At 41.4% G+C, this 14,123-nt stretch overlaps 1 protein-coding gene across 8 annotated transcripts in view; it reads left to right on the forward strand.

The window, feature by feature from the left end:
* NALCN (sodium leak channel, non-selective) overlaps positions 1 to 14,123 on the forward strand; it is a 196,423-nt gene that overhangs the window by 50,652 nt on the left and 131,648 nt on the right. The window contains exon 1 of one of the 8 annotated variants that reach the window (XM_081002890.1): positions 5,938 to 6,599. The exons of 5 other annotated variants lie outside the window; for them this stretch is intronic. In XM_081002890.1, the coding sequence (XP_080859016.1) occupies positions 6,557 to 6,599 (43 nt within the window). In that variant the 5' untranslated portion in view covers positions 5,938 to 6,556. Of the gene's footprint in view, positions 1 to 5,937; positions 6,600 to 7,366; positions 7,845 to 12,557; positions 12,595 to 14,123 lie in introns of those variants that run through there. 2 more of the 8 variants (XM_081002892.1, XM_081002891.1) reach the window with 2 other exon arrangements.

Genomic DNA, 14,123 nt, shown 5'->3' on the forward strand with positions numbered 1-14,123 from the left:
CAGATGGGAAGGGCATACACAGTTTGTCTCAACCATGCAGTAAATGTAAGAATATAAATAATGACCAACTGGGGCAGAGCCTCTTGGTCAGCAGTCGTCAGGTCTAAGGTTTTTTTAAAAAATATATTTTACAAATGTGTCTGTATTTTCACCTCTGGTGTGTGGGAGGATATGCTCCCTTTGTGCTATGTAGAACCTATACATCGGGGCTGGTATGAACCAGCAGGCTGGACTTCCTTTGCAGTGCCAGCCTTTATGAAGTTAACGGACGTGCTTGGAAAGTGATCTGGTCTGGAGTGTTTGTTAAATTTCCATTTCCTCAAGGATCACCCCCCAGAATAGAAATCTTGTCTCCAAATTCCCTGTTAGGTAGACATTGTTGTTGTTTAGTCGTTTAGTCGTGTCCGACTCTTCGTGACCCCATGGACCAGAGCACGCCAGGCACTCCTGTCTTCCACTGCCTCCCGCAGTTTAGTCAAACTCATGTCGTAGCTTCAAGAACACTATCCAACCATCTTGTCCTCTGTCGTCCCCTTCTCCTTGTGCCCTCCATCTTTCCCAACATCAGGGTCTTTTCCAGGGAGTCTTCTCTTCTCATGAGGTGACCAAAATATTGGAGTCTCAGCTTCAGGATCTGTCCTTCCAGTCAGCACTCAGGGCTGATTTCCTTAAGAATGGATAGGTTTGATCTTCTTGCAGTCCACAGGACTCTCAAGAGTCTCCTCTAGCACCATAATTCAAAAGCATCAATTCTTCGGCGATCAGCCTTCTTTATGGTCCAGCTCTCACTTCCATACATCACTACTGGGAAAACCATAGCTTTAACTATACAGACCTTTGTTGGCAAGGTGATGTCTCTGCTTTTTAAGATAGCAGCATGGAAAACAGGGTTGGGGGATTTCATATATTGTTAGATTCCAGCTCCCAGGGTTAGGGATGATGGATGTTGTTGCCCAACAACATCTGGAGGTCCAGAGGTTCCCCATCCTTGGAAGGGGCTGGACATCTACCCTTTAGAACATGAGCTACAATGCAGACCAGTGTTCCATTTCATATGTTCTACAGTTGATTCCTGCTGTTTGAAATGGGTTAGCTATGGTTCCAACTAAGCCCTAGAAGCCACAGAACTCTGGCAGGGATGCCCTCAGACTCTCAACCTTTGTTACAGCAAGCCCCTCTGATGTCTCTGCCCTATGTTTATCTTCCAAATTCCTATTTTCAGTACTAGTGAATGAGACTCTTTGTGGAAATTGTGGGTTTACCTTGATTAATTGAAGTTTTTCAGTCTATTAAGGCTCCAGCTGGGCAAGTGCATAAAGCTATTAGCTGTAATTTAAAGAGAGAAAGAGAGAGAGACCGAAATAAAGCATGAACACAGTTTGATGTCTCCTATACATGCAGGTTGCTTATTGATACTTCAGGAGTTCACTTTGTTTTTTTATTATAACTATTTTTGCTCTTAAGAGTCATCAGCTTTTTCTCAAGAACCAGGGCTGTGAACTTTTAGGGGAGGCTCCATTGATTTTGAGACACATTTTCACACTCCTTTTTATCAACAAGCAGATATCTTCCTGTAGATAAAAAGCCAAGTAATCAATATTAGAGTCTTTCCTTAAGTGAGCGGATTTATTTTGAGACATTCTGAATGGTAGTTTGAGGAAACTTGTTTTGCATACTGACTAAAAATGTAATTCAGATAAATTTATATGCAACAGCTTTTTCTTAAGCCGTGCTGACATATTGAACTGTTTGATTCCTTACCCAAGAAAATTTTCTTTAAAGGCATAGATGAAGAAACATAAAAGGTCAGAAGTTGATGCTAACTTTTCAAATGTAGAAATTGCATCCAAGAACAGTCAGAGTTCAGATTTGACTGGAGTAGATATGGGAAAATTCCTCTCCTGGGTGTGCTGAAATATTTTGCATTTCTGAAAGATCAAAAGTGTTCCTACTGAAAGGAGACAAGCTTAAATGCGAGGTTTAAATCAGGAATGTTGGGACTTGGAATGCTCTTCCCATTTTATCTGGCAGATTTAAAGAAACCACTTGCCAAAGGCATTGGCTTTTCTCTTTTAAGAAACAGCCAACTGGTAAATCTATCAGTTCTGGTCTTTACAAAATTGTTTTGATAACCTATATATAACTGAGCATGAGAAACATTCTTACATGAGTGGGAAGAAACTGATGTTCTATGATTTAGCAGCTAAAGCTCTAAAAAGTTATTTTCACAAGAAACAAATCTGCTCATTTTAGCCAAATGCTAGAGACCCAAGATCCCCACATTTAAAATATATAAGCCTTGAAAAGACCTGTATAGAGAAGTTTTTAAATGTTTGATGTTTTACTGTGTTTGAAGGGCAACCCAGTCAGATGGGTGGCATATAAATAATAAATTATTATTATCATTATTAGTATTGGTATTATTAATGGTTGGGGGTTTTTTTGGCAAAGTTTCCTCTCTCTAAAATTGGAGAAGTAAGAATTCTCTTGGGAAAGTGACAATTAATGGAAAAAATGCATAGTTTGCACCAAATGACTGCTATTTAAAATTAGTAATGGACCTAATGGGTCACACTTTAAAACTTTCACATTAATGTAGTGTGTTTTGGTTGTTTGTCAGCAACTTGACAGATTATTGGAGAAGATGCTTGAATATATTTGTTGCTTCCTACAGGACCTCAGTGTGTATTTTTTTTAACTGATGTCCCTTAAGCAAAATGCTCGTACTTTATATGAGACTATGAACTACTTCAAAAAGTTTATCTGCATTAGTTTCAATTATTTGTCCCGCCATTCCATTTGTAGTGAAGGCTGTTACTATTTTATTTATATATCTGTGTCTATCTTGCAGTCAGAGAGTTTGACAGAAATGGTATATGTTGGCTAACTTCTTTTTCTTTTCTTTTTTGCAAACTATCTGCATATCTAGCATAAATGCTCTTTTTTATTTACAATAGGTGACATCACCTTAGCTCTGTCAGACATGTAAAAAAGTTAGGCTGTAGACACTGAATCTCTTTGACTGACAGATATATATATAAAAACAGTGAATTACGTGAGTTTTCCCAAAGCTCTGTATATGTATTCAGGTTTTCTGTTTGACAGTGACATCCATCACTACACCCATTGATTTTAAGCTCAACATATTTTTCCAATATTTTAGTATTGCTCTAATTTAAGAGCAGAAATGTCTCCAGATTAAACACCTCTCACATTTGCTTGCTTCAAACAACACACTGTTGGTTTCTTCTTCTTTTCTTTTGAAAGAAATGAATTCCTACTGGCTTTTGTTATTGCTGTTGTTTTGTTTCTAAACTGTCATTCATTTATTAGGACTAGCTAATGGTTTCATTCTAGCTCTGCTTACACACAACATCTAGCAGTGTGTCTCCATCCTCATTAGAAGATACATTCAGCCAATTCATGAGGATGGTTGCATATCTACATAGACATTTTCATACATTTCAGCAACATGTGGAATCTTCTGCATCGCAATGGGCGGATGTGTGTTGTTAATATAAAATGCGTCATCACTTTCAAAATGTTAAGCAGGGCTTTTCGTTGGTACAAAGTGAAAAGATGTCTTCTCGTCCCTGTCGAAAGGCCATTCTTGACTCTACCTTCTAAAAGATATAATCCAAATGTATTTATCACAGACCCTTCTGTTAAAACTAGTCATCAACTAATCGAATGAGAAATACATGCTCCTGAGACTTGGTTAGCGTAAACAAATGGGATTCTGATGAATCTTCAGATATAGTTTATCGCCTGTGACCTTGTTTTTGGAGAGCTAGTTGCCTAGGCAACTCAGGCCTCCCTCTGCCCATCTCACCACGGAAAGGGCACTTCCTTCCATCCCTCCCGAGTACCATTCCCATGCATATGATTGCCAGTAATCGCATGTTGCTTTTCCGTAACCTTTAAAGTCCTAAATGGCCTTGACTGTAGTTACCTCTGTAAATGTCTCCCCTGTTATCAGACTGCTGCACAGAAAGATTCTCAGAGGAAGCTCTGCTCAGAACCCTTTCAGCATCTGAAGTCAAATCGGTGGCGACAAGGGATAGGGAACACTCCATATTTGGATTTTCTTCCCCAGAGAGGCTTTCCAAGCCAGCTCTAGATACTGGCAAGCACATTTTTACTTCAGTAAGTGTTAGGCGATTAAGATGGAGAGCTATCTCTTGCTGTTTTAAGGCTGTGTGTGTGTTAAAAAGGATATAGTGTGCTAGTTTGTTGTTTGTGTTGTCATGAGCTGACCTGAGGGTCCGATGGTCCCATGCTGGGGGGAAATAAATGACCTAATGCAGGGGTAACAAACCTTCTCTCCTTGCCCCAAGAGTCACATTCCTTTGTGCAAAGGTCTGAATGAGGCCTCTGGGCATGTAGAAGCTTCCTTCAGAAATTTCCTCTCAACACAGAATGATTGTGGGTGAAGCGAATGTACCCAGTGAGCAGGGCTGCCAAGTTGTGGTATATATCATTTCCTTATGTTGTATATACCTTTTCCTTGCATGTTCAGCCTCAGTTCCTGAAGATCACTCATGAAATGTGCACATATGAATGCATGTCTATTTCACCAGATCATAAGCCTGAATAATGTAATTTCCCCCCAGGCGATGCTAAAATGATGTGACTTGCATGAATATATCCATTACTCTAAAGGAATAGTTATACCTAGGACATTCTACAGAATTGTGGTTTAGTAGAATGAATTCACTTGTACAGTGTACAAAAATCCTGCCCAGAATTTCAGTAACCTGTTAAAATGCACCTATGATTTATTTCGCTATTACATAGTGAGGACAATGTGGTTAAACCTACATTGCAGGCGGGCTCCATGTCAATCTGCTCTATTAAAAATAAGTGGGTATATGTATAATTTAGCTTGCACCTGAGTTTTTTTCCAGAGAGACTATGCAGGGCATTTTTACTTGAGCTATTCCACCAAGAACTGGATCTTGAACAATCTCATTGTAATGAATGGGATTTGTGCAAGAGCAGTGCCAGTTTCAGATTAGAGGGGCTCCTGGACCTCCTTAATCTGTTGCACAACATGGAAAGAGAAATCACTCATTGTTCTTGACACTTTTTGGTACTCCTTGGAACGTGAAAGTGATTTCACTGTTGAAGTGGTCAGCCTTCCTTGGGATCCTGGTAAACATTCTCAAACTTGACACCCACCCCCTGGACTGGGCAATAGGAATGGCACTACTCATTTTTCAATATGATTTACAGAGAAGTTCCTCTTGACTACAATCCTAAAAACAATTTCCTGGGAGTGAACCCCACTGAACACAGCAAACTTCCCTTTTTAGTAAAAATGCCTAGGATTCTACTGAAAGTGACTTAAATTACTTGTGATTGGACCCCCCCCCCCTTCGCTTATTCTATTAATCACTTGGTTCCCACGTCTTATATCTAAATAAATAAGTCAGTCTCTCACAAGGTCTTTAACTGATTAATAATCATAATCATAATCCCAGAAAAGAAATGCTTCCATTGTCATCAATTCTGAATTGAATATATTGTGCTAAAAGGTTTTACTTTTGAATACAATGAGTAATATAACTGCAATAGCTAATGCAGATATTCAAATATGATTAGATAATTAGTACATTAATCATGGCATATATGTACACACACACACCAGACAAATTTCTTCCACGGCCTAAGGGTCACCAGTAAATCTATATAATATGATGGTGATTACAAAGCTAGAGATTTTTAAAAAACTGGTGTGCTCTTCGATATCAGATCTTAAGGACACTGCTATATTGAAATATGATCTGTTCTGTCGTCCCAGAACAGGGGCCCAGGGGGTTAATCAAAGCAAACCTGTTGAATAAATGGTAATTGAAAAGACTTTTTAAAAATATATATATGTATATTCAGGAACCTTTAAAAATAACAGCAAGCACTGTTATTCTCCTGGGTAATTAGGTTCATGAGATCATAGCTATCGCCAATAGCAATTATGAAGAATTGTTAAGCAAGGATACTTGTCAGGGAAAAAAGGAAGTTTCTAGCAGAGTCCTCTGCTTCTTCTTAGATGTGTGAAAAAGAGCCAGCACTGTATTGTTCTAGGCATAATTAGCTTGGTTGGGGGAGGGCCAGAAATCATGAAGAACCATAATATCGGTGACATGGAAATGTGAAACAAGTGCACTTTTATATTCGAGCTCTTAATTAACTTTGCTGTTGAAATGGTGAATGTATTAGCATTGTAAATTATCCTGGGTCCTTTGTGCAAAGTGGAGGAAAATTACGAAACCTCAAACTTCCATAGTATATCTGTTGGAGATGGAGTGCTGTGATAGACCTGGCTTGCCTTTAAGAAACAACAACAACCAGCCAACAAATAACAAGCATATTTTACTCTCCCCAAGGAAAGTAGAAAATCAGGTCCAAAACATCTGGGGTGCACCAGGTCCCCAAAGGCTGATTTAAATAATCTGTCCTAGGTGGATTTCTCCCTGCATGGACTGCTGCAAGTCCCTCCTCGTCCCCTCAGCAGCCCTTTAGCTGTGTATATAGCCAAAAAAATGGCTAGAAGCTGATGAGCTTCCTCATATTCTTCTGCTGTGGCAGACCAATAGTAGGTTTGCTTTCTTTTCTGGGTTTCATCTTTTCGCCTTCATCTCCTCCCTCCTTCTCCCACTTGACAGAACCCTTTATTGCAAGCACTTTGGCGTATCGTCTTATCCTGCTCTGTCCCCCCCTCCCTTTTTTAATCCTTCCTCCCAAGTAGCAGGTGGTACAAAATAAGCAATTTATGGACTGAAGCCTTTTCTCTCCATCTACCTAGCATATGCGCTCTGCACAGTATTTAGAGGGAAAATGCCCTCATATTTTGCATTCCTTGCTATTCTGTGCGAACGATCCAGATGGTGCAGCATGAAAGGTGTGAACAATTCTTCAGTTCACTGAATCCTTTTCTTTTCTAAACTGCCAGTGGATGCATGAGGGGATATTAGCACCAGGGAAAGGGGGGGGGGGAGAGTATTGACTATTTACCCACACAGGAACCTCCCCCCATCAACTGGCATGATACTTTCCAGTCCTTTTTTACTTTGGGATTATTTGCGAGCTGCCTGACAAAATAACAATTTCTTTTAAAGAGAATGCTCGCTGAAGCAAGATGGCCAAAAATATCACTGCAAATAAAAAAGCCCTGGAGATGGTGCTGCTGTAAAATATAAGCGGACACAGAGATTGAAGCATGGAAAACATTTTCAAGTAATTCTTGGTAACGGTACGAAAACTGTTTCCGGTCACAGACATTGCCTAAGCATGGCCCCAGTTGTGCTTGCCCCACAGTTCAGAAAAGGGGTGTTGGTATGTTGGAAAGTTTCAGAGGAGACCATAGCACAGAGGTCCTCCAACCTGCCGATGGAGGCTTCCAGTGGTGTCCCTGGGTAAATGCCTCAGTCTCCAAGCTTTCTTTTCTTTTATTTGAAAAAGCAAGTCTCTAGTCCTCCTAGAAAGAAAGCTGTGGAGCAAAATATGGAGATGCCTTATAAGAGATTTCTGCGAAATGACAGTTGTGTATGTATTTTTCTGGTACTGAGGAATGGTTCCTATTGTTATTAGTCAGTTAATAGCATAACTGTGCGTCTGTATTCAAGAGAGAGAGAGATCCATAATAAGGGCCAACAGGACATAAGAATGGTTGTTTCTCTAATGTTGTGCTATGCCATACTCCTTCATAGCAGCCATTTTGTGTTATGGCATGCCTCTTACGCGGCAGCCATTTTGTGAGTGGTACCCAGCACCATCTCTGTGCCCACTAGTCCAAAAATGTTGGTGACCCCTGTGCTAGGATGTTCAAATGAGGAAAGTTTTGTGTAGCTAGGATGAAGTCATCTCCTGCTCGGTCTATTCATTCATTTTTCAAAAGTAGTTGATGGGGAGACTAATTTCAACTGCTGCCACAGTACGTGGGAGAATTTAACTGTTTCCGTTTGTGCTGATTCTCCAATACAAATTGTCCACTTTGGAGCTACTATTATAGGAAATAAATAATATACATATATGTCTGTATAGCCTGCCTTTCACCAAGTTGTCCCAGCCAGGGTACATTACACATAACTTGGGACAACGAATAAAACTCTGTTGAGTTTAGCATTGCAAAGCCAACAATCAAAACCAATTATAAATAACAACCACTGTCAGCAAAAGCAGTTTGGCAAGGGAACTTCAGATCTCATCCTCTACTCCCAAAAGTCTTTTGCAACCCACAAAGGGGAGGCTGGAAGTCCAGGAGATTCCTTGGAATCTTGTTTTTATGATTTATGTTTGATATCTCTGTGTAAAATTTTAATTTGAAAAACCAAATAAATAAATTTGTTTTAGAAGAACCAAAAGTCTTGGGCAAAAAGCATGTGTTGAAACCTGCTGTTGTAAAGCAGGGGGCCAGATGTACTTTGACTTGGAGAGCATTCCACGATTTGGGGGCCACCACAAGAAAGCCGTCTCTTGCACTCCTACCCTGCAAGGTTCTCGTGGTGGAAGAACTGCCAGCAGGGCCTTCTCCGCGCATCTTAACACTCAGGCAGATCTATATAAGATAAAGTGGACATCCAGACATTTGGGCCTTGAGTGAAGACGGCTGCGCCCCTGCCCACACCCATCAAAATCTTGGACCACTGCTAATCCCCTACTGTGGTCTGGCATGACATCCATAGGGCATCTGGGAGAAAAACATCCTGATATGTATGAGAAGGTGGGGGAGCTGTTTGAGCTGTGGGGTCTCATTTTGTAAAATAACATATGGCTTTATAAGAATGGAAAAGCTATGGAGAACTGAAGAAATTTGTAGGAATAGAAAAGTTATGGAAAGCTTAAGAAAACAAAATGTCCCCAGTGGTGATAACGAAATGTGCTCTTCTGAGAAGTGATATAGAGAAGAAACCTCTATTTTCTTCTCTTCCCTCATCCCAGACAGTGCAAGGAATCATTGCATACTATGAGACAGTTTATTTATATACTGCTTTTTGGCCCCAAACCCCAAAAAGCAACAGTACATATTAGGGATGCATTGGGAACCAGCAAGAGTCCTGCCAATAGCAGAAATGGCCGCTGCAAACATCCCTCAGCCCTGTTTCCTTAGGCAGTGATGATTACTCTCAGTATTAGGGCCTGGCAGAAACGTCGCTCATCCTGAACAATTTTCGTATCTTCTCTTGCTAGCACCCAAGCGACATAAATGTCTTATCAGAACTATGGTGGCTGTGTGTATTGCCAGCCTATCTCTAAAAGACCTTTTTACCATATATAGTAGTAGAACATGGTGGTTGTTCTCAAGGCAATGCTGTTTATTATTTGTTATGTGAAAATGTTTAGTGATTGTAAGAGATTTCACGCAATGCTGCTTCACCACCCACCACGCCCATGGTAGAATATGGTACAGCGTGCTGTGGGCAATTCAATATTTCCAAAAAAGCAAAACCCACTACTTTCACAACACATTGAGGGGTTTTTTAAAAAAAGGAAAACTTTTCTAAATAATTTTGTAGTGCATAAGGAGAGATCGGGCATCAGTCCCAAACACCAAAAGAATAATGATTAACCCCATTCTATTTATCTTAAAACACTGGCATGGATTCTGTTTTGTGCATAAAGAACGTGATCGCCACCTAGTGGCACTCAAGAAGTTTTAAAAGCTATGTGTTGAGGAGAGCGGCATTTTATTTTATTTTATTTCTCTAGAGAGTCATATGTCCTTTGACAACAGCGTTTGAGCTGTTCTGTGCTGGCCTAAGATTAAACCTTGTGGAATATATCTTATTATGTTTTAATTTTCTGTTGTAATTAAATATAACATTCAGCTCAGCAGAATATACTTAATATTAGAGAGAGAGAGCCTGCCCCTCATACAAAATATCAGGATGGTGTACAGCAAAAAATAAACAGGGCTTTTCTTCAGCTGGAACTCTCTGGAACTCAGTTCTCGCCCCTCTCAGGTGGGCGCCATTGCCATTATAGCCGAATAAGTGTGGTGGTCATGCTGAGTTCTGGAACCTCTTTTTCTAGAAAAATAGCTCTGAATATAAATGCACCCATCATAAGCTTTGCAGATTCCGCAGAAAAAAGCAACACCAGTCAATTTGTATGGGATTTGAATAAATGCTGCTGCCCATATATCAATTCACTGCAGTACTTCAAAATTCAATAGCCCTTTTTTAGAATGGGCCAAACATTGTATTGTCGTGTGACTTGGGAGTGACACCAGGCTGACTCGCCCTGCCCTCAATGTGGCACATGGCAGCTTGCCCCACTCCCTGTTGTCCATGCCTGCAGCTTTGTCACCCCTGGTTGCATGGAAGCCTTCACATGTACTGCTGTACCCATAGAACCATAAAATTGTAGATTTCGAAGCGACCCTGAGGATCCTCTAGTCCACCCCTCTGCAATGCAGTTGTTCCATACAGGGATCAAACTTGCAACCTTGGCATTATCACCACCATGCTCTAAGCAACTGTCAGGCTTCAGGGAGTCAGTTTCCTCCCCCGTGGCCATAAATGAGCAGATCAAACGAAAGGAAATTCTTACCAGTTAGTTTCTTTAATAAACACAGCGAAGAACAAAAGAAAGTGTCTAACCAGAATGGCGGTGCTCCCAATTAAGGTCACTCCCCCTTCCGTCCCTATTATCACTCGTGTGTCTTGTAATCTGAGATTGTAGCCTCTGTGACTTTGGGGAAGTGGGGTGGATACTATCCAGAGACGGTGAATCTGTTAACTCTCTTCTAGAGTTTCTTCTGCTAGTTGTTCCCCATCCAGTATTTCCCAGCTACTGCCTTCTGAACTGTGTCCCTCTGCAAACCGCTGTTCCAAATCTAGACTGTCCTCCTGCTCCTGGGAAGATTCAGGATCAGGAGAAGGGGGTGGCTCCCCAATTCTTCCTCAGTGCAGCCCTTGTGGCGATCACACAGGGTCCCCGGACGTTTGACGGTCTATTGATCCCTGTGCCACCACTGTGATTGCTTTCCCGTGCCACCAACCCGTTTCTCTCGGGTACACATGGAGTCCAGACAGTTGTTAACATTAACAAATAATCAAGTTTATTTTTATAAGCATGAACAAGTTTAAGGTTTCAGTTAATTTTTCTTGGCAGTTTCTTAATCTTAGTTTCTTTACTGACCTATACATTCCTAACAACTTCAAACTGATTATCCCAACTATCTATCTGACTCCACCTAACAGTTCCTCTCACTCTCTCGCAACACAACTCGACCAACCCACAGACTTATCCTCCCTCTTCCTTCTCCAACTCCCAACTAACTTCCACACAACTCCAACTCTAACTCTAACTCCTCCCCTTGGGTTCCCACTGGCCAATCACATCACACTCATTTAACCCTTTCCTTATGATCCACCTAGGAGGCAAACGCCACAGCCCTCTTCAGCATGGTCCCTGACAGCAACCAAACTATTCAGGGGGTCAGGACATGCTGGCATGTGAAACACCAAGGACAGGATTAGTTGGCCTGGGCCCAGGCACATGTTGATGCAGCTTTCAAGTGGTTCTTTAGAAGGGGCCTAGGTATAGAGCATATTGATCTATAACGTTTACATTTACAGAGGCTACTAATGAGGTGTGGTTGGTGGGGGGGTAATACTGATCTGATGGCACCTTTAATGAGTGAGAAGGTTGAACCACCTTGCTTAACAGAACCATCTGCTCTGATAGGCTGAGGCTCTCTAGGCCTTGGAGGTGGGTCTTGCCATACCTGCTAGCTAGTATTTTTTTTAAGGGGCAATGCCAAGGACCGAACCCATAGCCTCTTGCATGCAAGTCACGTGCTCTACTGTTGGGCTGTGACTCCTTGATTTAATGAAAAATAAGATCAAGGCTGTCAACCACATTGCACGTCAGAATGTGCTGCATGTATTTTAATAACAATTGGGTCTATTCACCACAGTACAGTTCCATTTTTGCAAGCATTTGGTGATATTTGCTAGACAATCAGGCAGTAAGTGGAGTTTGCAGATATTCCCTCAGCTGGTGCTATTATCTGTTTCAAGAGGAGCGGAACCCAAGCATTAAACATTTTCTCAGCTTTCAAATAGCGTGGGATTTGTATCTAGCCTCGTTACTGCAACCCAGCACTATGAAATTAGTGTAAGAGAAATACAGAAAGAAGCAGCTGGAACTTAAGTACCAACTAGAGGTGCCTTGAAAAACACAGGTCTGGTTGCAGAGTTATAAAGCAGAGAGGAGAGGGATAATTTGACAGGCAAAAATGGGGTGCTGGAGGCTTCTGGTCCTCTAATGTGTTTGCTTCTGTAACTGCATCACCCATCCATGTTTCTCTTCAGTGGCGGGACCTTGGGGTCTCAAACCAATGAAGTGTGATGGAGTGGGGGCCGAGGTAATACTTTGGTGTCCTGTGCAACACCAAAATTTGGTGGCCTCCCCCTTGCCTTTCATTCTGCCTCATAGTTGCAGCATCCTCTGTGATCTCCCTGAAGCCCCTCACCCAGTGCAGCAGAACCAGTCATGCTCCCCTAAATCTACTTCTGTTTTCTTGTCTGGAATCACTCTTAGCCAGACGAAATCCAGCTTCAGGGATGGCTTGCAGAGGGGGAAATGGTAGAAGGGGATAGGTTCATTAGCTATTTCTCCTCCACTTTAAGTCCTGTTTCATAGCTGTATGGCAGATTAGCATTCCCAAAAGTAGGATTAGTGAGTAGACCTTTTGGAATGAAAGGGACGCGGGTGGTGCTGTGGGTTAAACCCCAGAGCCGATCAGAAGGTCGGTGGTTCGAATCCCCGCGACGGTGTGAGCTCCCGTTGCTCTGTCCCTGCTCCTGCCAACCTAGCAGTTTGAAAGCACGTCAAAGTGCAAGTAGATAAATAGGTACCGCTCCAGCGGGAAGGTAAACGGTGTTTACGTGCACTGCTCTGGTTCGCCAGAAGCGGTTTAGTCATGCTGGCCACATGACCCAGAAGCTGTACGCCAGCTCCCTCGGCCAATAAAGCAAGATGAGAGCTGCAACCCCAGAGTCGGCCACGACTGGACCTAATGGTCAGGGGTCCTTTTACCTTTACCTTTATTGGAATTAAAGGACCTAACTTAGTCATGTTCAGTTGGTGTACTGCAAGTGAAACTTGGTTGAATATCAATACCCTGGGTCTACAATGTCAAGTCTAGTTAGTAGATAATGCTTGGCCCCTTTACTTTTCAATTAGATTATTAAGGGAGAGCAAATAATGCATTTGGGTCTAGCAGTTTCAGTTGTAATAATCTTTAATTTATTTATTAAAAAAAAATTATATCCCACCCATCTGGCTGAGTTTCCCCAGCCGCCCTGGGCGGCTTACAATGTTATATAAAAACACAACAAAACATCAAACATTAAAAAACAAAATATCTAGCAACTTGAGCAGGGGTAGCGTCCTAGGTGACTGGCTTTCTCTTTTCATCATTCCTAATTAATTAAGCCACATTAATTCCTGGGTTTCTCCTTTCCCAAATAATTGCCAAAATGGGCAGCTATATAAGTCCAGTCTCTTCTATTTTACCTCTGAAAAGGAATCCTATAAATAAGAGATCCCACTACTCCCCTTTAGGAACTTAAATCTAAGACGATGCCAGTATACTTGAGACTCTTAGTCCTGGTCATTGGTTTGTTTGTTTTTCTTCTTCTGAAATTAAGTTTCCTACTTCAGAGATAGTTCCCACCTCTACCCCCTTTGATGGAAAATACATTTGTGAAATTTCAACCTCCATTTTGTCATGTGCAACGCAGGGAAGGCCTAAAATGTCTGTCAAGAGAGGAAGTCTCAGCATTCTCACTTTGGAAGGAAATTAAATATAACTCTGTCACCTTCCCCAGGATATAACCTCAAAGCAGTTATTATCCCCAAGGTTATCCTGTGCGCTAGGAAGGAAAGAGCACAAGACAAAGCGATAACAATTTACTGGAAAGAAAATAGTGGGGATGGCAGGAAGAGAGGGAGGGAAAGCTGTGGTGGTTCAGTATTCTCAGACAGGAATCTTCCCATTTATTTAGAATTGTTCTGTTCATTGGTGTCGTCATTCAAGCTAGATGAAAAAGTATGTTTCTTAAGTGTTCGTTTTGTATTGTTCTTTTGTTTTTGATTGCTAATACTACTGA

The sequence above is a fragment of the Podarcis pityusensis genome (assembly GCF_964106645.2).
Source record: "Podarcis pityusensis genome assembly, chromosome: 4".
In the NCBI taxonomy this organism is placed as follows: Eukaryota; Metazoa; Chordata; class Lepidosauria; order Squamata; family Lacertidae; genus Podarcis; species Podarcis pityusensis.